The 26,759-nt window shown below is 39.1% G+C and overlaps 1 protein-coding gene across 1 annotated transcript in view; it reads right to left on the reverse strand.

The window, feature by feature from the left end:
* Positions 1-26,759, reverse strand: part of RAD23B (RAD23 homolog B, nucleotide excision repair protein) — a 35,664-nt gene that overhangs the window by 4,145 nt on the left and 4,760 nt on the right. Inside the window, exons 2-9 of the mRNA XM_066568803.1 lie at positions 18,992-19,073; positions 16,424-16,503; positions 13,956-14,203; positions 10,805-10,860; positions 6,814-6,941; positions 2,358-2,481; positions 1,299-1,426; positions 708-884 (exon numbers count right to left, since the gene is read on the reverse strand). Of these exons, the coding sequence (XP_066424900.1) occupies positions 708-884; positions 1,299-1,426; positions 2,358-2,481; positions 6,814-6,941; positions 10,805-10,860; positions 13,956-14,203; positions 16,424-16,503; positions 18,992-19,073 (1,023 nt within the window). The remainder of the gene's footprint in view (positions 1-707; positions 885-1,298; positions 1,427-2,357; positions 2,482-6,813; positions 6,942-10,804; positions 10,861-13,955; positions 14,204-16,423; positions 16,504-18,991; positions 19,074-26,759) is intronic.

Below are 26,759 nucleotides of genomic sequence, written 5' to 3' on the forward strand. Positions count from 1 at the left end.
AACTTTGGTTTTGCTAGATGAAAAAACATTGTCTTTGGAGTACCAAACCACTACCACAGTATGATAAAACTCTTGCAATCTGTCCTGAAAAAAATCTCAGAGGCATTGCCATCTATGCAAAACCATATTTGGTCAGTTACACAGTATTTATTAATGCAATATACTACCTCAGAGTATATTTTCATGCTTACCAGTACTTTTAGAAAATGGTAATTAACTAATTGTCATGGACAGACAACTGAGCAAAAAGTCTTGACTTCAACTAATCTACTTAACTATGAGTGTTCTTACTTTCCAACTACTTTGCAAACAGTGCTCAAGCAGCCAGGTCTTTGTACCTGGAGACCTGTCATGGCCTGATCTAGAACAGCACTGGCTGAGGCTTCTGCAAGAGGGATTACTTCCTGAATAATTCCTGAGGGAAACCCATTTCCATCATCAATTATCACAGGATGGTCTCAGATCACTTAAAATGCTCTGGCTCTTCTCGGTAAGACAGATTTAAGATATTTTAGACTCAACTGCTATAAAGCAAGAAAAGATATGATTTGAAACAAGGCTACAACAGCTGTGAAACGCCAAGTATGAAAAAACCAAACATGATGCAAGAACTACTGAGCTCAACAAAGTTTAAGTTAGGTAGGTCTTAAGCATGCACTGGCGTCAACACCCAACAGCAACAAGAATTTCAAAGAAGAAAGGCTCACCCTTTCTATAGCTTCCTTTTCCTGAGGTGTTACTTGAATGTAGTTCATATGAGCATTCCCAACATCTCCTATTCCTCCAGTGCTGGCACCATCATCACTGCCACTTAAACCTTGGCGAGACTCTAGAACTGGCTCATTCAACATGTGAATAAAATGTTCCTGGTGCTGGCTTATTTGCTGTGATGCACAGAACAGTAAAAGAAACACGTATGTTTAAGTAACTGAAGTTTAAGCGTGCCAAGAGACAAGTAAAAATATTTATTTTCAGAGAATTAAGAAGTCAAAGGGACGTGCAAGAAGTGCAGAGAAAAAAATTGTTATATCTGGCTATAAAAAGTGCAATTTTAATGTTTCAATTCAACTGCAGTGATCCTTCCCGCTTCCTCACCCCCCTCTGCACCTCTTATGAAGTCTCAAATTTGTATCCAATGTCACAGAAAATACATTCTGTACAGCAACAACCGCTGAAAAGCCAGCAATAGAATGTTGTAACTGCTAGTAACATATTATCCCAGACAACATCAACATATGACACTCTTGCAAAAGCTAAATCAGAATTAGTGAGCATTATTTTCTTGTTTTAAGGTCCACCTGCAGTAGTTGGGGGTTTTCCCTTCCAATTTGCTGTAGCAATGCTGGCAACAGAGAAGGATTTTGCTGGATAATTTGTCTCATCTGCTGGAACTGAGGCTGATTTCGTAAAAACTCAAGTGGGTGTCCTGAAAAAAAGATCAGTGAAATAACATGTTTTTTTTTAAAAGTTATGAGAATCTTAATAAAATGCATACCTACACTGCAATTTTAGATAGAAACAGGACATGAAAGTGGATAACACACCACTCATTGAAGCATAAAAGAATTTGCTTCCTCAGTCTAGCTTTAAGGAAAACTTTATTCTAAGATTAAACAATGCCTTTCCTTTTCACGCAGTCTTCTTTTAAGATCCAATAGCCTGGTCCTTATCTCCAACACTTTCCTCTGGATATCTCATCTCTGGTTCATCTCAATCAGACATCTACCCAATCCACTGCCTTGTCTCCTGTATCTTCAGCACCATTTCCAGACAGACCTTTCCTACCCCTTCATTAGGCTCCTTTCATGTATTTATCCATCTCCCTTTAAGAGGGAGATAAATACATGATAAATACCCTTCTCTTCAGCAGGCACCAGCCACTGTCAAAGTGCTGCACTGCTGAGTGAGGAGTCCTAGGTCATATATAGGTCTCTCCAGTGCTACACTTCATGGCTTAATTTCAGGTTTCTCCCTTGAAATCCCAGCTTCTGTGTGGGAAATATATTAATGCAGTCACAGTGGACAGTCCCCAGTCACTCAACGAGTAGAAAATCAGAGTTTAAGTGAGAGAAAACACAATCTGTGTTTTCTCATCTGTGGTCTTGCACTTCAGAATCCTGAATACTGAATTAAAGAAATTGTGCAAGTTCACGGCATTTTTAGAAAACTCTGCACATGACATACAACAAGCCACCTCTCCCAAGAAAGTACCCACACCTGGAATTACCGCGTTAACAGCTCTTACCCAATTCCCTTCTGAAGAGCTCACAAGCACCTGGAACTTAAAAACTTACTGAAAAATAGATTGGTTAAGGGCACATTGTTTATCACATCTTCTCCAATACAGCCTCTCTTACCTCCTAGTGAACTAGTAGTCGTGGGTATGGTTGCTACTGCTGCTGCCACTGCTGAAGACTGAGATGCACCAGTGCTTGGTGGTTGAGGGGGGTCAGCCACAGCCTGATTATCTCCAGGTATCCCCTAAAGCCACAGTTCACATCAGAATTACCCACAGAATGCTGACAGACACGTTTCAACTGCATGCAGTATTTGGGTTTCAGAATGAAGGGAAAAAAATAAAGAACTTAATGCTTTCACTACAAATACAAGGCAAGATTCCTGTGAGTTATGCATTTGTAACTGATAGAAAACACAGTGAAAAGATTAATTTTATTTTTTTGCAGGAAAAATGTGTGGTTTGTATAAAAAGGCAGAAAAGCATGCCCTACATCATTTTAAAACACACTTTGCCTGATTAAAAATACTTGCTTTGAATCCTGTTTAAAGATATTTGATGTGAATGAAAAAGTCAAACTAAATACACTGTTATACTATGTTATATTGTTGTGCAAAAGTGACATTACAGCAGCAAACTGCAGTATAAAATGCTAACTAAGATTAACAATTCCATACAACTGGCAAGGAACTGAGAAGACATAGAACACAGCTCTTGGGACCTTTTTCCTCAATGAAAACCTGTAATTCATTATATCTTAAAGGTGAAAAGGTCTGTATATCACCCAACTTTAGGAAGTTTTAAAAAAATGGTTAACTTTTGCTTTTTGTTTATTTTTTATGTGCAAGCAACTTTATATAGGAACTGACTGCTCAGAGGCCTGAAATGGACAAAGCTAAAACACAATATTACAATAAACTAGAATGCTGGCTATACAACAATGATACCTCACTCTGCTACTTTTCTCCTGCATGGAAATCCTTCCTACCCTAATCCTGCCTTCCTCACTGGCACTGAACTCCTGTACCAAGTTTGTCCTTTTAATCTACCTTTCTGAAGCCTGGAAATTTACTCATGGGACAGACACAAAGAATATTATAACAAACCCTGTTGGAACAGCCCAGAGAAGTTACCCAAATGAGGGTCACCCAGTTGTGTTGGGGAACCACAAAATGTAAGGAACTGGGTGGGTGAAAATATTACAGAGCTACAGGGTAACCAGACAATGAAGAGGTTTGTCAAGCCTACCATAAAAATCACTGGTAGGTAATGTAGATTAAAAGTTCTGCTGTAACATGATCTTCACATGGTATGTTCATCATTACACCTGAACAGAAAGGATAAATATACAGGTAATATAGAGGGCACATCTGGAAAGGGAGAGTTGGACAGTGCTCCAAGCAATGCTCTTTGCCTTACCTGTTAATTAAGAAGCACATCAAGGTATAAATCACCTGATCATCAAGTGCACATTTAAGCCACTCAGGGGCATAAAAGCAAGATTTCCCTGTCATACACTTCATTACCTTCACATGGCTCAGTAAGCTCAGCACACATCCCTCCCTCTTCTGAGGGGGAGGAGGATTCCATTCATGGTATAATTCTGATGTAACCCTCCCTTATCAGTGGCTTACAGAGCACTGATTAAATACTTTTCCCATCAAAACAGTCATTTCTGGCAATCCAAGTATAATGTAACAATTTGGGTTAATCTTATGAAATTACTAGTTGATTTCACCTATTCACAGGCACACGTCATCACTGCAATCTCTGTCCAGATCAAACAACATGTGCTTGTTTAAACTCCTAAGTTTGCTCTTGAATGGAAGGACTGTGTAAACTAGTTCAAACAAATTTACTTAGAAATTATTTGTCATCTTGAACATCATCTTAACTCTTGAACACAAGCTTGAAGTACCCCTCTCCAAATAACAGAGACTGTGTACGGTTGCAATCAGACAATGCCAGTGAAGCATATGGACCTTGCTCACACGGCCACACAACAGAATAAAGCATGGCATTAAACCACACACAAGCCACTCTGAATGCAAACTCTGCTTGGACAGCAAAAAAGGCCACTGTTGCCTTATGGTGGATGAGACAATTGTTTACTGTTTAATGGAGCAGTACAGCGGTTTTTAGCTGACATTGCTCTCTGCAGGGCAATAATCACATCAGGTCCAGCTTCTGCACAGAAAAGAGAACAAAATAGTTCCAGTTGGGAGGTACTTAAAATGATCATCTAGTCTCACTGACTGACCAATTCGTGGCTGACCAAAAGTTAAAACCTTAAAGGGCATTGTCTAAGTGCCGCTGAAACACTGACAGGTACAGGATGTTGACCACGTCTCTAGGAATTATGTTAAATATTTGACTATACTCACACTAAAGAAATGTTCCCTAAAAATATCCAAATAAGGTTACTGAAGAGATGACAAAACTCCTTCTTAACCAGAGGTTAGTAAATCCTTGGCCAAAAGAGAGATCTGAATGGAAATATCCCCAAAGATGAATCTGGTGCATAGAAAAAAAAAAAGATAATCTTTTGCAAGTCCTTCCACAAATGTAAGGATTACACCTATAATCCTCAGTGATCACGCCATGAAAACTGAAGAACTTGCCATCTGAACCATGGACAACAAGTGGACTCTTCAGGGCTCACTTGAGGAACAGCTCTGCTTTAATTAAGGTTTAAGCCCTTTCCAACACCTTACCCTCGCTGTACCCAGGTTCTTTAAACCTGGACAGTGTTGCTACACTTACAGATCTCAATGTCTTAATCCTAATCTGCAGATTATATAAAAGATAGTGCTCATGGTAGTTTGGATGCAAGTAATGTAGAGAGAGGGTCAGAGAACAGTGTCCTCAACAGATCAGATCAATAGTAGCTAAAAAGAAACGTTTTGTGAAGCAGCAGGAGAGTAAGGAACATCTTCAGACCCCAGCAGATCCAGGGCAGTTATAAAGATCATTTACAGCAAAAGGATTCTTCTAGAAGGACAGCAAAAAGTCTGCCATCTAATACAGTCTCCAAGAGCAAGACCATTCCTCCCTACTCCCTTTTCCAGCAGAAGGAAGAAAAAAAGAAAAGGTGTTTTCCAGGGAAGGATAACATGACACATAAAGGGACATCTTATATAACACAAGGACCCACTTTAGATACAGGACCTACTGAAGGACTAAAACTTAAGGAGTTAATTATAAGGGTATTATAATAAGGATAAAAATGCAAGGACTGCTCATAGCAGTCAATGCATTTGGCAGATGTGCCATGTAGCTCCATCATGGGGATACTCTATCTCTATTCTGGAGCTCCTGAACAGAAATAAACAGAAATAAACTAGAGGAGGGGAATGCCAGAAACTGAGTGCACAAGAACTGCACACTGTGTAGGACTGCCACACACACAGCAGGCCAAACACTTAGGGGAGGCACTGAATTCATGGTGTATTTACAGACCAGATGAACAGTAAACCCAACATTTCTACAACATGAAAAACAAATGTTTGAACTTGAGGACTTATGACAGAGAGTTGGGAGCTATTGCATTCACCCTTGTTTGGCCTAATGCTAGTTGGGAATTAAACTTTTCCTATCTTGAACTGAAAACATTTGTTGTCAATTTAAAATCTGAAGATTACAGTCTTGGGAACATTAACATAAGTAGGAAGCATGCCAGGGACTTGAAATTGTAACTACTGAAGGAAAACTTCATTAACAAAATTGAAGTTTTATAATTGGAGGGTAAAGATGCCAAATTTCTCATCGATCAATCAGAAATTCAATCCACATGTATTTTGCAAGGATTAGGTCAAGATACCTGGTTGCCAGATTTTAATAAAGTTCAGATCTGCTAAAAGGAAAAATCTCATCAGGGGAAAAATGGTGTGCCAGAGCAAAAATTAAATGTACCGGAAATACTGATTAAGCAACAAAATTAGACAGATTCTACGTGGTTACAATTCACCTGTCAGATTAAGGTATACAATAAGAAAAAATCCAAAAAGTCCAGGGTTTTCATTGAAGTGAAACTACACTTTTATTTCCTCTCTTGCCCATGAAGTTTGTTTAACCCTTCAAGCTTTATTTATCAAATGAAAATTCTTTATTTTCTAAAACACTGCTGAAATGAAAATGCCAGTTAAATTAAGCACAGTTCAAAAAAAAACCCTCTCAAACCTTTCTGTTTGTGAAATATATTAAGAACACTGCATCATTAACAAAAACAGTGAACTGGAACCTAAGAATGGTGATGATATAGATACAAAAGTACAACTAATCAACTAATGCTGTCACTAAGAGGTGACACAAAACCATTGGCAGTTAAATCTATGTAACTGGACATACTTTACAGACATATCCATATCGATCAACAAAAAATGAAAGCAAAGTGGTAGAGGTGGTTAGGGATTACTTCAGTGTTTTCTATGACACACCACGTCTGTCAAAATGTCAATGTCATCTTTCCAGATGGCAAATGTCACAGTCAGTGACTGAGCAACGTTCAAAATAACACCAAAATCAAAGTGAAAGGTATTAAGTGGAAAAACAAAGGCGCAGGTAAGGTAAGTGCTCACCATCAGAAGGTATTCCACTGCTCTGTCAGGGTTGTTGAAGCTGGCCCGCAGTGCTGCAATCACCTGCTCCCGCTCGTAGCCCATGGACATGATCTCAGTCACCATGTTCTCGTAGGACTGACCAGTCACTAGAAGTCACAGGACCACCATTTTAAGGGAATAAGATGAAAATAATCACACACACACACACAAAAAAAAAGTTTCAATGAGTAAGTGTAATTTCCACCTGAATTTCAGTTGTTCATTGAAAAGAGTACTTCATATTAAACAAGCCGTGGTTCTGTGGCTTTAATTCCAAATATATTCAGTGGTTTCATTATGAATTTGATTGGAAATAGTGAAGGGTAATGAAGATAATGTAAACTTCTACTGACAAAAGCAGTACTTGTGATACTTCTGTACTTGTAATTGAAATAATGTTCTCTCTTCAAGTTTTCATTTAAGGTCAAGGGCATCCTCACAGCTAATATTCAATTCCTGATGTAATCAAGATAAGTCTCCTGCAGCTCACATTTGGAAATGTATTAATTTGAAATCTGCCTGTCAAATTATTAGCCATTGAGGATTTTCCAAATAAAGACTTTCTGCTATGCTGTTGTTAGATAGATGACAATTAGTGGTTAGATATTGCTATATATTGCTACATGCTGGTGATGATGATCACAGTAATTTAATCAACTTAATATGGACCAACTCAAATCATGCAGAAGACTTAAAAGCTGTATCTAGGAAACTCACTCAGGACTTCAATGGGGGTTCAGGAAATCAAGTTATCTCATTTAATTTTTCTCACTCAATTTAACATTTGACTAGACATCCATCACATCAAATCCCCCACCTCTTACAGCAAAAATAGATGAAAACTGTCCCACACCTGCAGCAATCAAGACAAAAGGCACACACACAATATATGGAACTATTTAAGGGCAAATGTTCACTACACTAATGTCACTGTAAGGACAATCAATATCTCTTTTCATAATCCCTTTAATATTCCTGCCACAAATGCAGACAGCAAGTAGTACAATTACACAAAAAAAAAGTAGCTATTCTACCATACATTGTAATTGGGCAAATCTTCAAGGTTATCTTCCTGGCAGGAAAAAAGCCACAAACAAACCTAGGCATTAAAATACCATCTCCTTCCTTGGATAAAGGTATTCCTGATCTCAGTGAAATCCTACTACTGACTGACTCTGCAACTAGCAAGTTAGTGACAGGAAAGCTAAACAATTAACAGCCATCATAAAAAACAACTAATTAATAATAATATTAAAAAAAAACCCAGAGGAAATAAATACAAGAGCTACTCTGTTAAAGCAAGTAAGTTGTAATTAAAAGAACCAAAGAAAACATGATATTTTATTCCCTTAGGGAGAAGGTGTTTAACTCAAGCCAACATTAAAACAGACCCACTGTCTATTTCTTAACATGTGCTTCTAAACACTCAGTGGGTGTATGACTTAGGGCAGTATGCTCAAGAACAAGCAATAAAAACAGCCCTAGCCCAAGGGTACTTGTGCATTATCCATAAATAAAGGCTTTAAAAGCCTTGACTAATTTGACTATTTATTATTTGGGCTTCCAAGTAATAGTGCCAACCTGAGTTTAAGGAATGGTAAGTTCTTCATGTCTTCATAGAGAACTACAAGATCATTCATTTCACATCTACCTGCACTTTTTCAAATGTGAAATAAAAAAATCACCTAAACTTTTCTCTTAAGATACATACTTCTATACTTCTATCTTCAGGGAAGCAAAAAAGCCAAGCCAATAATTGTCCCAACACAATGATTTTGCTACTTTTGCTCACATTCTTCCTTACACAGCACTAGTTTACCCTTACTACTCCTAAAAAACTAACCAAGCAGACAGAACACCTGTTGATCTAATTAGTTACTACTTGAACACTTCTGTATTGCTTTTTCAATATAAGCATGGTAGAGGCTAGAAGATTTGACACAGGAGAAAGATGCAAAAAGGCTGGCTAGCTCCTGTAGCACAGGCTGCTACATAAGGCATAATTAAAAGCCAAAGGAGGAAAACAGAATTACTGAAAATGTAGGTGCATGTACTCCATACAGTCTACTTCATAAGCTGTGCAAGAGCGAGACCAAGAATAATAATTCAGAAGTTGCACACCAGCAATGTCATGATACAGAGTCAGGCCTATCTGTCCCTAGTGCTAGTGGAAATGTTTGAGGTCAATGCTGAATTGATTCTGCTCTTTCCTTTTATCTTTCAAGCAACGTTTTAAAGCTGGATTAACTCTCAAATCCAGTTCATCACACTCCCCACAATAATTCTCGTCCTATGCCCTAAAGAAATCTTAGGCTGCTCCTGTGAAAGATGTGGTTGCACAAGGACTGCAAGACATGCAGATCTTCATGGAGCACACAAAGCCACATCACTTTTCAGCATTTAACTGAAAACAACAGCAAATCATAGAAAACAATCCCTGTTTTTAAAGCAGAGTCAATTAATTTCAGACAATGTAATTGAGAAGCCACAGTTAGAATATGTGTCGGATCCAACTTAGGATGTGAAAACATACTCCATCAATTTGTGCAAGCAAATTCCCTTCAGGACAATTTTTAAAGAAAAAGAACGGAGTTCATGCCTATTGTCCTTGAAAATTTATTGGTTCACAACACTCACAGTATGCTTACCCAGAAAATCACACTCAATACCTCTTATTCCCAAACATGTTAGGTACACATGGGTTTACTCCATCAGACACCAACCAAAGAACTCCAATACAAAATGGATCATGAGGTGATGCTCTTGAAATATTTTGGGTTTCTTTTCCCCAACTTTGAAGAGATTTTAATCAAGACCACCAGCTTCATTTAATTTGCTGATCAACACTGTTAACATGAGTGTTGGTGATGACATCATCTTGGCCACTAAGATAATATGAATGGTTAAGGAACCACCTTTGGGAACACCAATCACTTCAGCCAGTTTCGTTTTAGTGCTACATTTTTGTCTCCTGTCTCCTCCATCAGCTATTTTGGATCATGCAATTTAAAACAGTATGTCACACCTAAGATCTAAGCTGCAGCTGGACAGACTAAATCTAGTAGCTACCACTAAGTCATGTAAAATATTACTGCTGCTTCTAAATCACCCTGCGCTGCTTAATTTACAGCACCTGCCTCCAATATATCCACATGAAAATGTAAGTGAAACTCTTTACTTGGTTTCACTCTTTGTACCAAATTGGAGCTTCATATTTAAAGACAAAAGACAGAATAAAAACCCCACCTCCTCCTTATTTCTGTACCTGAATTTGTTACACTCCAAAACAACCCAAAAATTTCAGTAGGAGTAAGGAGTTGTGGGTTTGCCTAATAATTTCCTAGCTACCCAAATCAGCATAAATGATGGGCAGAGCTTCCTGTTGTCTTTATTCTGTCTATTTCACTGAGAAACAAAGATTATTTAAACTGTCAAAATAAGAGTAAGTTGACTGTAAATACATGGAGGCATGTATTTTATTCTCAGCAGCAGATCTGGTGAATTTATCTAATCTTAATGTGTCAAAAAGCAAAGTACTTTCAAAGCTGAAACAAGTGAATAATAAAGGCAGCCATTCTACCAGCCCTGCACTCTGGTGTGCCAAAATGAAAAGCACACACATATTTACATCTAGTCTCCTATTCAAGCTGCTTCTAAGTGAATAGTTAGAAGAGAAATTAAAGCAAAGGGGGGAAAAAAGCAGGAGTGCAAGGATCTTCCTTTTACACAATAAAAATATATAAAGGGAAATATTCTTCAGTAAAGAAGAATATTGAAGCTGGTTCCAAGATATCAACCTCAGGTCTTGAAGCTGGTTCCAAGATATCAACTTCAGGTCTTAGAGAAGAGTACTTTGATTACAACTTTAACAATGACAGATACAGAAGAAAATGTCAACATCTGCTAATCCGTCATGTTTCTGCTGCACCAAAATAATGTCTACATTAAAAAAAAAAAACTCTCCACTTACCAAGTGCACTTATAGCATCCTCAAAAAGATTTGATCGAGATGTATCACCTGTTGTACTGTAAGATGAAGACAAGTGCAATGGTAATTACAAAACTTTGGAAAACTTCCTGTTTTTCAAAAAAAAACAAGAAAAAAAAAAAAAAGCAGCAGCAGCTGTAACTCTAATAGCCCCTTTTGTTTCTAAAAAACCAACAAAGCTTTCCAAAGAGCTCGCTTTTGGTCCTATAGTGAGAATAGATTTTTACAAACTTACAATGCTAGCATTTTTAAAACAAGGCCAACCTTCCCCCGCTACCCCCCAGAAGTTTGGCTCTTGCCCATCTGCTCAGGGATTAGCCATCTGCTTGCTTGAATGCTTTAAAGGGTGGGAGAACAAGGTGGATTTTCAAAAGCACACAGCAGTCTCACTAACTGCTTCCCCACAGCCACCAGCTTGACCTCAATGAGGACCCAAGGAGGCTGGTGGCAAGCACTTATTAAAACCTCAGTATACTGCTTTCTCAGGAATATAAACTGCTAACATTTGCAATTACTCCATCTCAAGTTATCAAAGTTGTAAAATTACGGGATTAAAGGCTCACCTCCATGAACAGCAAGGAACACAGAGGCACAACACTAGGCAGAGGAATACTAGTTTTAATCAGCTACAGCCAAAGCTGCCCAGTTCCCAGGGCAGCAAAATTAAAGCATCAGCCCCCTGATCTCAGGGTGACACCCAGGGTGGGTCAGCAGGACTCCTTCAAGGGCACTACAGCCCATAGGGTGGTGCAACTCACTGTGGGGTGCCAGGAAAAAGTGCTGGGGGAAGAAATCCAGAGGAGGAACCAAAGGCAGGGAAAGGAAAGCTTAAGGCACCATGCAGAAGAAAAGGATGGGTCAAGAGAGCAAAAAGAGGAGAAAAAGGGCCAGTCATACATAAGAAACACTTGCCTGGCCGTGCTCTGCACCTCACCACCCACCCATCCTGTCTTTTTATTAAGTTCTGCTTCTAAAAATTTTTCTTAGTGTGGGGTGTGTGTGTCTCCATTCTATATGCACGTATGTGGCATTCCAAGTGTTCACAGGGACAGGGAATTGTGAGATAGAGGGATCCAGACACCTGTGGAGCCAGCAACTGCTGAGACCAGTGTGGAAGTCTGAAGGCCAAGGACTGCAGCCAGTTCCTGGGTGAGCTCTCTGAGTGTGTGGGTGTGTGTGTGTGTGCGCATGTGCAGTGGGAATCTGATTATCAGGGCCTGGAATGGGGTGGCAGGGCTCAGGCAGTCCCCATGCCCTGGTACCAAAAACTTGGCAACCTCTAAGGGGCCAGCTATCAAAAGAGAAATTCATATTTTTCATTTGAGTTTTGTACATTTTCATTTTGCAGTAGTGGGCTTGGCTCTAAACAGCCAGAGGGGGAGAGGATGTGGCTGATGTATCTTGCATGAGTGCTGGGATTTTTCCTGCCTGAGCTGACCTAAGCAGGCAGACATATATTTATAGGTATATCCATATTGTGTGTATATTTTGGGAATACACAGTCTTGATAACATGATAGACTTGAGGACTTGGAGCTGCAGAAGCCTCACATTTATCAGGCTACCAGAGCTGGCAACTCCTACCAGCAAGTGAAAGATCATCAGATTGATCTGAATGTTTTCAGAAGATGCCACTAAAAATCCAGCAAGGAACTTAGCAAGATCTCTGTAAGATCTGTGCAAGAAATAATTTGTTCCAACAAGAATGCTTCATTAGAATCTGTCAGTAGTTAAGATTTACAATCAAAAAAAGATCAAAGACAAAGCAGGACGCCAGCTGGCCTGGCCTTGGGTCAATAAATCTTGCCTTAGTAATTCAGCTTCTAAAGCAAATCAGAAGAAAACAGTATTCACTGTTTCAAGGCAGGTAATAACTTTGATGTCTATGTTAAATTATTTTGTTTCTCCCTGTCAAGTGTGTACACTGAGGGTCCCTTACTGCAGTTTTACAAAACTGCAATCTCTACATGAAAAACACTATTTCAGTATGACAGATTGATCTTTGAACCCACTGGACAAACTGAGCAGGGAAAAAAAAAAAAAGAAAATAACCCCACTCATTAGTATTTTTTAACAACTAAGTTAATTTGACTGATAAATGAAACTTCATTTGCATTCCATTTCTAAGAGATACTCGTTTCTCAGAACTGCAAAATTAAAACATCAATGTCTGTATTTAGTGCAAGAAATTTGTGATCAGTTTTTCAAGACATTAGGCAATTGCAAGTTTTGCTTTGTTATCATCAAATCAGTATTCATTGGTGGTTAAATACAATCACTTTAAAAATACTGTATTGTGCACCAGTATTCCCAGAAAAAACACATAAATAATTAAAACCCAGAGCACGAAAAATGAAGATTTGATACTATGCAGCACTTCAGGGGCCATTAAATTCCAGTTAACAACATTTTAATCCCACGCAGTACTTCGGCAACTTAAGCAAAAAAAGGCAACAGCATACAACAGGGATGAAACCTCTAAATTCCACTTGATTTTCTCAACTGTAGAAAATTGAGGTGATAAGTTTTCCCAGGTTTCACAATTAATTACCTGCAGATGGGTCAAAGAACATTCAGGGGAAAAAAAAAGCCCAACCTTGTAGCTTTAAAGCATTACATGATTAAGAGCAATACCACATCCTACATTTTGGAAGAAAAAGCTCTTTGCAAAAATTAAGAGACTCATACAGCAATAAGGAATTTATGGTTTGAATCTGACCAACATCATCAAAAGCACAATCAGGTTATGAGCACGACAGGACACATTTCTCTTCAGACTTCAAGAGCTTTGTGAGCAGTAGACGCCCGCTGCAGGTGAATATCCTCAGCTTGAAAAGAAACTTGCACGATAGCAACTCTGAAATGCCTAACAAGAGCTCAAATCTTGTGTCATTTAACTCTCCCCTCCACAGGTTTGTTCCCAAGACCACACTTCCCACAGAAGGCACAAGCAAGAAGAGGTGCTTCTCACAATCAGTAATATCATACTTGAGTCAGAGACTGAAATTACAGTCAAGAAAGAAGAAAAATTATATAGAATGGAGAGAGTGACTGGCCTAACACCGTAATAAAAACTTAAAATCAAAACTAGAAGCAACAGAAAGAGGAACCCATTTTTGGAGGCTTATCCATACCTGTCAATTGATGATGGACTGAGAGCAGCTGGTGCCTCAGGTGGTTTTTCTTCTGGCTTCTCCTCTTTCGGAGCACTCACAGGTGCTGGTTCACAAGCCACTGCATCTGGTACTGGTGGTGGAGGGACAGGAGCTGGCACAGGGGCAGGAACAGGGATTGGTGCAGCAACTGCTGTGGGAGCTGCAGTTGTTGAGCCAACAGTGGAAGTGGCATTTGACGGCTGAGTCACTCCAGCTGCTGCTTTGGGCTACAGGAGGACAAAAGAGTTCAGGCACAGAACAAAGATCATAAATCCACGGCTCTCTGAGTTCTGCTAAGACCATTTGTGTTTGCTGTCGCTGCCTCAACATCAAGCACAACATTAAAATGTTGCAAGACATTAATTCTCTCTCGCCCTTCACTGTGTTTAAACAAGCAACTGAGAGCGTCACTGAGGTACTCACACACCTGAGCACTCACACTCTGAGGATAAAGTGAAATGTAAAGATCTAAATATTTACAGGCAACAATATTTTAAATACAAAAACAATCCTGTGTTTTACAAAAGCACATTTTCCAGAAGAAACCAAGAGAGTTGCCAAAAAACATCTGCAGAACAAGCATAAGCTTTTCTCACCACTCAGATGTGGAAAAAAGTGATTAGGACAGAAATCACATTTCATTATGTTTGCTGGAACACAAGATGAGAAAAAAAAATTAAACTTCACCTGCAACATGTTTTGGTTATGCAATCTTTGCATTCAGAGCACTAAAATAACATCTCAAATACTTCAGTTCATGAAGTAAGCATCAAGGATACAGCAGAATGAAGGACTACCAAATTTACAGCAGAATATTTGGAGTGAATAATACTTGTATGCAATTGTGAAATAATCTTCACATCTCTAATGGCAACCTGAATTTTTCTTGGATGCAGTATTAATCCCATTATACAGAAATAGCCCCAAGGGCTTACAAAGCTGACCCCAATCTTTGCCTTTCCAAGAGAAATAGCTGAACTTTAACAAAACTACTTATTCAAGGTGCACCACCACTTTCAGACATTGCCTGCTTGAAGAAGAAAACATTTACTTCCTCCTTTTGTCTGCAAGGAGAGGTAAAGCTCAAGAATTAATAGCTTCCAACATGATGGGCAGAGCAAATAACATTTTAATAGGCACTCAGAGAAAAACACTGACACAGTAGGAATGCAACGGGGGTTATTTTCTGCTGGATTCCTAAACCCTTAATGCAACAACGCCTGAGCATCAGACAAAGTTAGCAATCTCTGCCTACATGACTGGGCATGTCTTACCCACAACAGAATCAGGAAAGGGCAATTGAGCTCCAAGACTAGCAAAAAGATTGTAAGACTGAAGAAATGCCCAAAGTACAGGTCCTTTATTATCAGAATATACTGAATTTAGCAGTTCTTCACAGAGATCTGCCTTTAGAATCATAGAATTGTTGAGGAGACCTCTAAAATGATTGAAACTAACCCAGTACTGCCACACACACCACTAAACAGTGTCCCTAAGTATCACAGCCACACATTTTGTGAACACTTCCAGGAGTGGCAGTTGCACAACTTCTCTTCTGGAGCCTTCTGCTATCAAGAAAATGAAAAACTGGACTCTGACAACTCATCTGCACCTGTTTTCTTGTACTGATAAATGTCCCTGCAGCAAACCACAAATTAGGAAGCTGTTCATTCAGGAAGACAGCAACAACAGTTATTTTTAACAAGCCCACTGGTTTAATTATGTTTACTATTACTAGATAGAAATAAGGGCCATCAGAAAACATGTTTTCGTTGTTAGGAGGAGGAACTCGAGCTTCAAAATTAATTTAATATTCCAAAACACAAATGAAGCCAGTTTGATTCAGATCGCAATGGTCTGGAATGCCTGGAAAAGCAGTGGCTTGATTCCTGGAAGCAGCCTGACAAGTGGTTCAGAGAAGAAATACTTCAAACACGTGTCACAGTCATTCCCTATAAATTGCACTTGCAGGCTTTCAAAACCCACAGGTTTGTTTACTGCCAGATGTATCCTGTCTCTACTGGTTTATGCTGTTGAGTTTGACAGGAGAAAAAGCCATGAACTAAGAAAAGCAACATGGCAAGGCTGGAAGAGCTCCATACAGAAGATTCAACCACAAACTACCTAGGTTGCCTTCGTCCTTTTAATAATAAAAGGGAAAAAAATAACAGAGAGACATGAAAGAATAAACAGTAAAATGAACCATTGGCAATTTTTTTCTTTAATACAAACATTCAGCTCAGAGCAAAAGTAAAAATCAGCCTAGGCAAACCAAGACTATGAAGCAATATTTTTTATCTATTCACACAAGCTTTTTACTGTTGATCTGAATTTGCTTATGATGAAATTCCACTGGTTTTTAGAATGGATATATACAACTACTCATCACAAGAAAAAATTAGAATTAAATTAATGAAGATTCCTACTCAAAAGAAGTGATTACTCACTTTTGTCACCATAACCACCACAAAGTTCTTCTCATCTATCTTGTATTCTTTAAGAGCAGTTTCATCATTAAGGATTTTACCTGGGAAATTAAACAGGCAGAAATTAAGAAGCTGTTTAACAAATCAATAAATGATCTTGGGATTCCCTCAAGAAAACATGTTTTATGCAGACTACAAATAACTGTTAATTCAACAAAAAGCAGTGTGGCCATTAAGCTTTGGCAGCAGAGCTACAGTTTTCCTCATGTGATGTACAGAGTAGTGGATAGCTTGAGGGCTGCTGCCCTAAGTGTTGCAGATGCTTTAAAGCCATTTAAAATAAAAGAATGAAGTCTGGAAAGATTCACTGGAATCTGGAAAGATCCATAACAAAGATACACGTAATACAGAGGAAAAGCATTAACAGACAAAAAGCTTAACCAAGTAACTTATGTCTGCTTACACAGTAAGGGAAATTCCTTTCTACTTATCTTCCATTTGCTCTTCAGATAAGAGCATTACCGGCAATAACAAGTGTGTGACCTTGCAACTTTAACAATTTGCAAGGCTAAAACATTAGAAAAAGCTAGAACCATTCCATAACTTGCCACCTGGACAGAAGGATGAAAAAGTTATCAGACAAACCCAGAAACTTCTGTTATACTACGACTTTTGATGTTTCCTACGCAGAGGTGGTACTGTGACAAAACAGATTTGCATCACTTCTACAAGAACTTAGGAACACAGTCAACCACACACTCTTTGCCTTTTCTTAGAATAAGCTGACTTAGAGATAGCACCACAAATCAGAAAAACAAGTCTGTATTTCAGTGAGTTTTATAGCACTGATTTCTACTACAGAATTTTCAGGGAATATTTTACAATTTAAACTGATTAATTTTCTGAAGATGTGCCACAGACTACTTCCATTTCATAACCTCTCTGGTGGACTGCAACCAGAAGGACACATCCTGATGACTGCAGGGAAATCAAGCAACACATACACTTTATGGCACTCAGAACACAAACGACTGGTTCCACCAGTCTTGCAGGTCAAATATTCAAGGAAGTATTACACATAGTGCAGTAATAGCAATACCTGTAGCATCTGACTCAGAACCTACAAGGGTTTACTCACAATTTTTATAGGCACTTCAGGGAAGGCTTTAATGAATGTGTTTGCAATATAATATATATATACTTTATGAAAATATATATACAGACATCCTGTCTTCTCAGAACCCACCACTCTCAGGGTTTCTAGAGCTCACCCTAATTCAGATGTCAACACAATGGACAATCAGAGCCCTTCTAATCAAAGTCAGCTGGGGGTATCACTTTGCTTTACCAAACTATGAAAATTCTACAGTTCATTTTAATAAAAGTAAAAATGTCATCAATATACCCTCATATCTCTTGTCCAAGAAAAAGAAAAAAAAGAGAATCTGTCTCTGTATAATGTTATATTCTCAATCTTATTTCCTATATTTCCTACTGCTTGTGAGGGTTATTCAATACTGCAGGTACATTCTGACTTCACAAAACACTCGAGTCATGTCACAGAATCTTATGCAATCTCTGATTTTTGCAATCACAGTAACACAATATTAAGACTGCCACGCAGTCACACACATTGCACAAAGCCTTCTGCCTGGTTCCCATTTCTTGGTTGTGCATGAGACTTCCACGTTCATGCTCCTGGCATGCACTGCCCCCACTGAAGTACCAGGGACATAAAACTTGCTGTGAGATGTGGTCCAGAGGAGCTATACAAACACAGAGACTCACAACTTCTCTCCCATCAGCATCTCTCCACTGTTAACAGTGGCTTTGGCTTATCACAAGTGAAAGAGACAACACTTGTTACACAGCAGTACATGACAAAAGTGAAAAGTCCACCAAAGCTTCTTTCAAACCCGGTTTTAGAGAAAAAAAAAAACACCAGAGGGAGTACTGGAATAGCACCAAAGTTCTGACATGAAGTAAGAACAAAAAAAATGGATTTCTGTATTAGCACCAGAATGAACAAGGCAAGTAAAATAAAGCTCAAATAAAGTTAATTTCATGTTTTTAACTGACATTAGCCTGCTTTTTGCTAGTACATAATGCACATTTCTAGTGACAGAGCTTAAAACTATTGAAAGTACCTCTGTACAGCAAGGATTTGGTGGTGGGTTTGTTTTGTCAATCCAAAAGAAATAATCTAGTTTTTGATTCTCTGTGGTATATACAGAAATGCTTCAGCTATACACAGTATAAATTGAAAAATAAAAGAATTAAACCAGAACAGCAGCTTTTACCTGCTTAAATCCTGAATTTTTGTAAAAAAAAAGCTATTTCTTCTTCACCCAGCATATCCCTAAGACATCATGTTACAAGAGAAAAGATGACACACATGCATTAAAACCTAAAAAATTCTAATTCAAAATCAAGAGTTCCCTTTGAGTTAATTTTTGTGTTAGTGAGGTTTTTTATCCTGTCTGTACTTCAGTTCTTAGAATTCTTAGAAGACTTAACATTCACATCCAAGTCAAACAACAACATAAAATAAAGCATGTTCAGATAAGTTATCTTCAGAATATTCATTACCTGCATAAATTAGTTTTTGGCCAGCTACTGGAAAGGCATCTTTCCCCCTTTCTGATTCAATCTTCTCTTTCAGTGCCTTCACCTAAAGCACAAAAACAGTCTTAATGAAAACAAAGTTCACAGTACAAACCTAATTAAGTATACTTCAAGTTTTAAATACTGAAGAGTAGTTTCAATCATGCCTTGATTATGTCAAGTTTATCAGCCTTCAGAATGTCACTGTAACCACTTTGCAGAGCAACATGCCCCTTTCCCAAATAGTCTCCTGTGCAGAATCAAATCAGCTAATTAATTCTTCCATGTGAAGTTATTTGTATGAGTGTACAACACAGTGAAAAAGTAAATTAAGAAATTTGGGGAGCAAAAATGTTTTCATCTCTTGACCCATTTGCCCTGTTCTTTCCCTGAATGCAGAGGATACAGCTGCTACAAACAGAGAGGAAGGTTTTCATCATCATAACCACTTTTCAGGGAATGCCTGGGTTGGTTTTTTTTTTTTTTTTTGGTAAGATCACCATGACATCCAACCTTGAACTCCCCATATGCAAAGACTTGTGCAAAATGTTCAGAAGCTTATCTTACATAAATTGTTTTCAACTCCTCCCTCTCCACCACAATTTCTGGAGCTTCACACAGCAATTCTAAGCCTATACATTTACTTGCTTGCACTAATGCATCACCCACACTTTCACAGCACCAATAGCTCAAGTGGCCCTGCTAGTTGCTGTCATACATGAGAATGGTCTCAGTTCTCCAGGAAGGCTCTGTAATGCTACCCTGAGGAGGTAAAGCAAGCTCCTGTAAGAGCATTCCTGCACTGACACATCTGCAGTCATGTTTTAAGACAAACTACATGCACACACAGTCAATTCTTCTTGCTTTTTTTGCAGACACTCCCAGCACAGAGAAAACAAAGACAACCAATCTGCTATGAGCTTATTACTACAAGCTAACACCACCTTCCAAAGGTTGGGTTTGTTTTTTTTTCCTGAACGTTCAAAAAATCTATTTCATAAAGCTCTTCAAGGATACAGAACGCAACATATTGCTTCCCTCTATGGTACTAAACAAAAATAGGGAGCCAGCTCTTTTTCCCCAGCAGATGAAGAAAGGATGCTTTTGGTATTTTGTACCATGCATGCCATCCCAGCACCTGCCAAATGCTTTGGAATTAGTCTCCAACCAGGCAGTTGCTCTCCCACAGCAAAACTGAGAGCAGCTCACTGCCACCCATAAGTCCTGAGGATAATCAAACTTGACAGTAGTTTGCTGAAATAATCAGCATTCTCACGCACTTACTTTACAACAATCTGTCCCATCCTTGGATTTACATTTATTTTTAAAGCATCTTTTCTTGAAAATTAAAAATATGAGCTTGTTAATTCCTCCCCAGTTTTAAGGATGGAAGTGACTCACGCTGCTACTGAACAATCTCCTTCACCACAGATAAGCCATCAAGGATTTTTTCCCTAAACTTTAATAATGTCTAATACTTCACACAACTTCAGTTAAAGTCCTGCATGCACTAGGGCAAATCCCTTGAATCATGTTAAAAGCCTGTTATGTGTGCAAATGTCTACTTTTTAACACTCTCCTTGTGTATTCTTATGCTCTTATACCAATCACTTAAAGATAATGACTCCAGACTACTTCTTTTATACCCAGGTACCAGGTTTGCCATAGATTTGTAAGAAATATTGCAATGTGACTAACGTGCATAATCTATTTTCAGTGAGAAAATTAAAGTTTGTTTCATGTCCACTGCATAAATCAAGGTACTGGCTTCAAATGTCTAGTTAGTCTCCTTTGTTTTCTACTGTTTTATTCCAGACAACAGTCTTTTTCCCACAGAGAACAAAACCAAGATGTGTTCTTTCAAACATAAATGTTTGAACAGCAAATAGTCCAGGTCAGGATACACTGAATACACACGTTGATTTACTACACAATAATTGGATCCATGAAAAGGAGTTAAGATATTTACTGTAGGAGGATCCAACAATTCATTTGCCTTTGCTGACCACCTGCATGTAGCATTTCCCCTTGTTATTACTGTGCTGTGATTGATGTACTGCAAGCGACCTGAGGCACTGCCCTCTTCCAAAACCTCCCAAAACATCCCCCCTTCCTTAAAGTCTGCAACAAACAGGACTATGCTTTCATCCCTCTGGCAGGTGGCATTCATCTCCAGACGTAGGCAAACTTCCATTTACACCATAGAGCCAAGGGAAATGAGAAAAAAAAAATTTCTGGGAATCTGTTCCAGTGTTTCACCATCCTCACTGTACAAAATTCCTTCCTTACATCTACTCTTAACAGGCCTGCTAAGAAGTCTGTTCCCATCTTTCTTATAAAGAACCTTCTGTTTGGCACTGGCAGGGTCTCCAAGATCTCCCCAGAGCCTTCCCTTCTCCAGCCCGGACAAGCACAGCTCTCTCAGCCTGTCTCCATAGGAGAGGTGTTCCACCCTCTGAAGACCTTCATGGCCTCCTCTGGACCAGCTCCTAAAGGTCCACATCCTTCCTGTGCTGAGCACCACCAAGAGCACACAGTCCCATAATATCCCACAGGATTACACCTAGGAAAACTAACTCAGCACCCACGGGCAGTTTTAGCCTTGTTGGATATTCAGGTGGCTGTGCTTCAGCTGTACAGGCCCCTTCCACAACCCAAAAACCCTCTCTGCATACTAATACTGACATAATTTTTATTATTGTGGTGGTCTAGGTCAGGACAGACTGAAGACACGTGCTAATTACTATGCAGTAACTGAATCCACGTGAAGCAGTTTGGTATTTATTGCCTCAGAGAAATGGTTATCAATGCAAATAACACCATGAGGTTACAGAACCATAGTGGTTCTGAACATAAAAACAGACTAGAGATTTTCTCCTAGAGAACAGATATAATCTTTGGCTAAAGCTTGCCAATACAGAGGCCACCATTAACTTCTTAATTCTTGAAAAGACTGGAAATCCTGAGGAGAAAAGCCTGTTACAGTTTTCAGTGCTGGTCTTTATTCTCTGCCTGTATTCTTGCCACATGCATCAATCAGTTTAAGAACAGATTATATCCTAAATTACTTCTGTTCTCTGGCTGACAGCTTACAGAAATCTAAAAGAAATTTAAGCTTAACATAACTGAGCCAATTTACAGTATTTTGCCATCTATGCCCAGGGACACTGCCATTTGCAAAGGGGAAGATCATTTACATGGGTCTCTCATTTAAATGGACATTCACTCTACTGTGAACTTTTGCCATCCAAAGGTACTCAATATCTTATGGTGACTGACAGTACTCTACCATGGGCTCCTAATCACAAATTTAAAATTCTGTCATGTCATTCAAGTTGCTCCTTTAAAACTGAAAATACCATCAAATAGTCAAGTAATTTCAAGATTACATTCAAAAACATTTCAGAGCATTGCTTAACTGCTTTATAAAGAACAGTGATTTAGATAAGGGAATCTGTCCTGTCTCAAATGAATACAATTAACTGATTGGATCACAACTATTCAAAGGAACAAACAAAAGGACTTAAACCAACTCTTAACTACTAGAGCCTGAACCTGCAAGAAAATACAGTCAGCTGCAGACTTCATCATTCTCCTATTAGAGACAGGTTCAAGAAAACACTCGGGCTAAAATAATGCTTTCCTATCTTCTGGCTTTCATCACTGCCTAGCCTAGGAGGCCAGAAACACATCATTTGCAGAGGATACAATACTAATTCTCAGGGAAAAAAGAAAGGAATAGATAAGATCAGATACATCAATTTTAGCAGTAACATTCCAGTGGCAGAGAATTTCCCCTTGTAGTTCCAACTGGAGTGATTAAAGGCATAGTGAGAAATAACTGTGCCATTAATTCTGCTAAGAGAGGAAAATGCATAACGGTGCAGCAACCTGTATGTCAGACAGTAGTATGATCCACTTTAATTTAGATTTAAACTATAGATGCCCCATTTTCAAGGAGGAATTAAAAAACAGAGAGAAAGAGAGAGAGAGGCCCTCTCAATGCTTTTCAGAAAATACAACTGCATCTTCCAGCTGCTGGTGCAGTGAAAGGCTGAAAAAAGTAACATCCTAAACTTTGCCTCTAGCAAATTAGGTTGCTGAGAACCTAACTCCAGCACCACCATTGGTTATTAAGTGAAAATTAATTTTGGGGAAGCACACCCAGCACATTGATCCATCAAACTGAGAAATAATTCATAGATTATGATTTATTTTACTCATAAATACAGATCCATAAACCAAACCTTCAGGCTTTGTAGCTTTAGTCAACCTGATTAGGGTTCAAAATGTATTTCAGACCTCACCAAATCCCATTTTTCCTCTACGCTTATAAAATTTCACAGCACAATAAACAGAGCCTCTACTTCATGGCAATAACTTTAAGAATGAGCATCAATTCATCTACAAACACTTTACCCAAAAGATTCAGAAACAGCACACTTACAAGCCAAGATGACTTTCTTCTGTCCCCCTACGAACTCAGAGGTGAAACTCTCCCTACTACTCAGAAACTGAACGCAACGTCCCCGAGAATCCATTATGCCCTGCAATCTGTTTAATAAAGAGCTAGAGCTGACTGACTCCTAACTGAAAAACTGAGGTCTTCCAAAGAAATACCAGTCATCAACTGCATCTAAAAATGGGTTTCTTCATGAAATCACCAGTGCTGAGTTTCCCAGTTGCTCCTTGCAGTCACTTTTTGCCAGCTAAGCAAGCAGGGCATGCTGGGTTCCACCCAGGCAAGCAGCTCCCATTGATCACACACCCTCCTCCCTTCCCTCTCACACACCGATTTTCATTTCTCCCACCTCATATAAATGCTAACACAGAAGAGGCAAGAATCATCAGTTTATTCAGAGACTCATTTCATAAATCCTAATGAAAAGGTGAACAGTGTACTTTCATCAGTTTTAATGTATAATTACACGGGCAAGACAAATTGCTGAATTTCTTGAGATGTTGGGAGAAACTGAATATAAAGCTGGAATGGATCTCTTTTGACATCAAGCCACAAACCCATCTTCCACACCATGATCTCCATCAGGAATCTGATGCACCCACAGACAAGGTTGCTTGCTACCTCTACCACGAGGCTGCTACAAAGTTTACTCTGATATTGGAAGTCTTTTGCTAGATTCCACCCCAAGTTAACTCATAGACTATTAATACTGATTTGTTCTTGTCGTGATGATATCATTCAAGCATGAGTAGCCTTCCCACATCCACTGATGCTTGCCAGTGTAAAACATTTACATAATTTCACCAAAACTTTGAGCTAAACCAAGCAGGTCTCTTTAGTTTCATGTCAGAGTCACAGTTTTCCACAGGCTCCAGGCACCTCTTTCCAAAGGTAGAAATTCACTGTCCTTGGGAACAGGTGGCCAGCACACTTGAAGAAGAGCATCACTACTCTCCCTGGATGTTTCGGGATCTATGATCTTCAGGGCTTCACCTTTTAATGAACCAAATTACAATTAATCCATGCTGCTCATTTGAGAGCTGTTTACCAAAGTCTGACCCTCAATTAGGCAGACAGGTACCAATATTCAACCTTGTGTTTTTCAGTGATATCATGCTTCTGTTAATTTGTAATCAAATTCTCATCAAATGAATTGAAGGACTGTGAAGAGACCAACTCTGAAAGAACCTCACTGCCAACCTAGCTCTGCTGAACTGCTTCTTTTGGAGAACAAAAGCTGCACAGAGGGTTTGTTTTCAAATCTGCATTATAATTCTGTACCACTCTTCATCTTTTCTGTAGCAAGCTAACGTGTTTCTCCCAGGCTTTGAGAAAAGTCATAGTTAGACAAGGACAAAAGATTTTGCTCCAAAGGGCTTGCTCTTTTCCTCCTCCCTGAGGGAGGGCATCATAGTCGGAAAAATTGTTTAGAATTTAAGCTTAATATTCCTGAATTTTCTCCTCCTACTGCCCTTGCAAATATATTTACCACATGCTATACTGCTACATAGATACTGCTCAAAGTCAGGCGAGGACAATGCAGCTGTATCAGACAATAAACCTGCTAATGAAGCAACAAAATGACCAGTGCAACAGGTTTTACTACCCTTAATCAAACTCCATGATCAGCAACTGATTAATGACAAATACTGTGCCTACTACTGAAAACACAAAGAGGATAAGAAATTACCAAGCTCGTAAGTCAATGCTTTACAGTTCTTTTTCTGGTAAGAATCTATTTGGTTCCAGCTACTTCTTTCTACAAATCATAAAAGCAGGCTTTTCGGGCACAAAACTCCATTTACAGTGTTCTCTTATATTTTCTTTCTAAACAGGACAGTCATATTTAGTCAGAAGGCAATAATAATGGTGGTTACATGAAAAGATCACTGCCCTACTTCAGGCCTCAAAGGCATAACAGATACAGTAATTGGGAAGAACCACAGGAGAGGAAGAGCCTTGTGAATCCAGTCAGGCTTATGAGCTTAGTAAGTGCCTGGGAAAAAAAAAAAAAACAGTTGTACTCAAATAAACAAGGCATCTAGAATTACTCCAGCATTTAAAAACAGACAGGATAAAGCATTCATATGCTCCTTTATTTACTGCTGCTGAAGTTTGCATACAAAGAAAGAAGCAGCATCCTCTGAAGAAAAATAATCTGGAATTGTCAAGGTAAAAATCCAAATTTTGCCCTGAAATTTACTTTCTCTGCAATTACCTCTACCTTTCTATTTTCCTCTACAAAATTGAGCTCATCTACACACAAGTGAAATTTTTAAGTCTAGTAATCATTATGCACTGACCAGAGATCAAGAGTAATCATTTCTGATTTCAAAGCTGGCCTCCAGGCCTCCACACACTTCTGCCCTGCATTTCAAAATTGATGTATGCCCTGTCTGAAAGAGGAGACACCGGGGCCAGTTCTCTGATGCAAAAAGGTGACTAAAAGCAGCTTTGTACTAACAGAGGAACACAAATGTCAACCTAAAGCAGAGCTTCCAGCTATCTGCAGCTTGAAGAAAAATAGCAAGATGGACAGTCCTGCCTCTGAAGCCACAAAGGCTTGTTTTAGGAAGAAAGCTTACATTCTGAGTGGTGACTCTTGCACGGTCTTGTTGATTAGCACAAAAAAAAAATCCTCCTGAAGATTTGGGCACACAGTTTTTACAATAGGCATATTCCCCACAAGCCAATTTACAAGTATAAAAGTGACCACAGTTGTTTGAGTATGAAGAAAACTGACAACCCACTTCGATCAATGTTAAAAAGACACCTAAAAAAACCCCCCCTTTTCCAACACTGCATGCCTCTGACACAAAAACACAGGGAAAGACAAGGAGGGGGAGAACCAGAGCCGGTGTGCAGACAACGCTCTGTGTGCTCACAGCCGCGGCAAGCCCTTCCCTCTCCTTTTCCCGTTCCTTTGGTGCTCCCTGCAGGGCAGCACGCAGAGGGACAGCCACCCTCACAGGCTCTAGGTAAGACATGCTGCACATCACCACGTCCTGAGAAACACAGGGAGATTTGTTCCACTGAGCCCACTCCACCCACGGGAACCTTGACCAAAGACACAAACCTTGGTAGGAGAAAACATTGCCAGCCGTACCCCTCGGCGCTTGAAGTTTACACCCCCCTACCTCACACCTACAGATAACCTTTTCTGTGTTTCAGGAATTCAAAGAAAATGTTTTCGAAAGGTTTGTCAGTAAATACAGATATTCACACACAAGGGCAGCAATGGGACTCCAGCCAGCAGCAGGATCATCTGCTCATATTTATTATTCTTAATTA

This window comes from Molothrus aeneus, chromosome Z, assembly GCF_037042795.1.
Source record: "Molothrus aeneus isolate 106 chromosome Z, BPBGC_Maene_1.0, whole genome shotgun sequence".
Lineage (NCBI taxonomy): Eukaryota > Metazoa > Chordata > Aves > Passeriformes > Icteridae > Molothrus > Molothrus aeneus.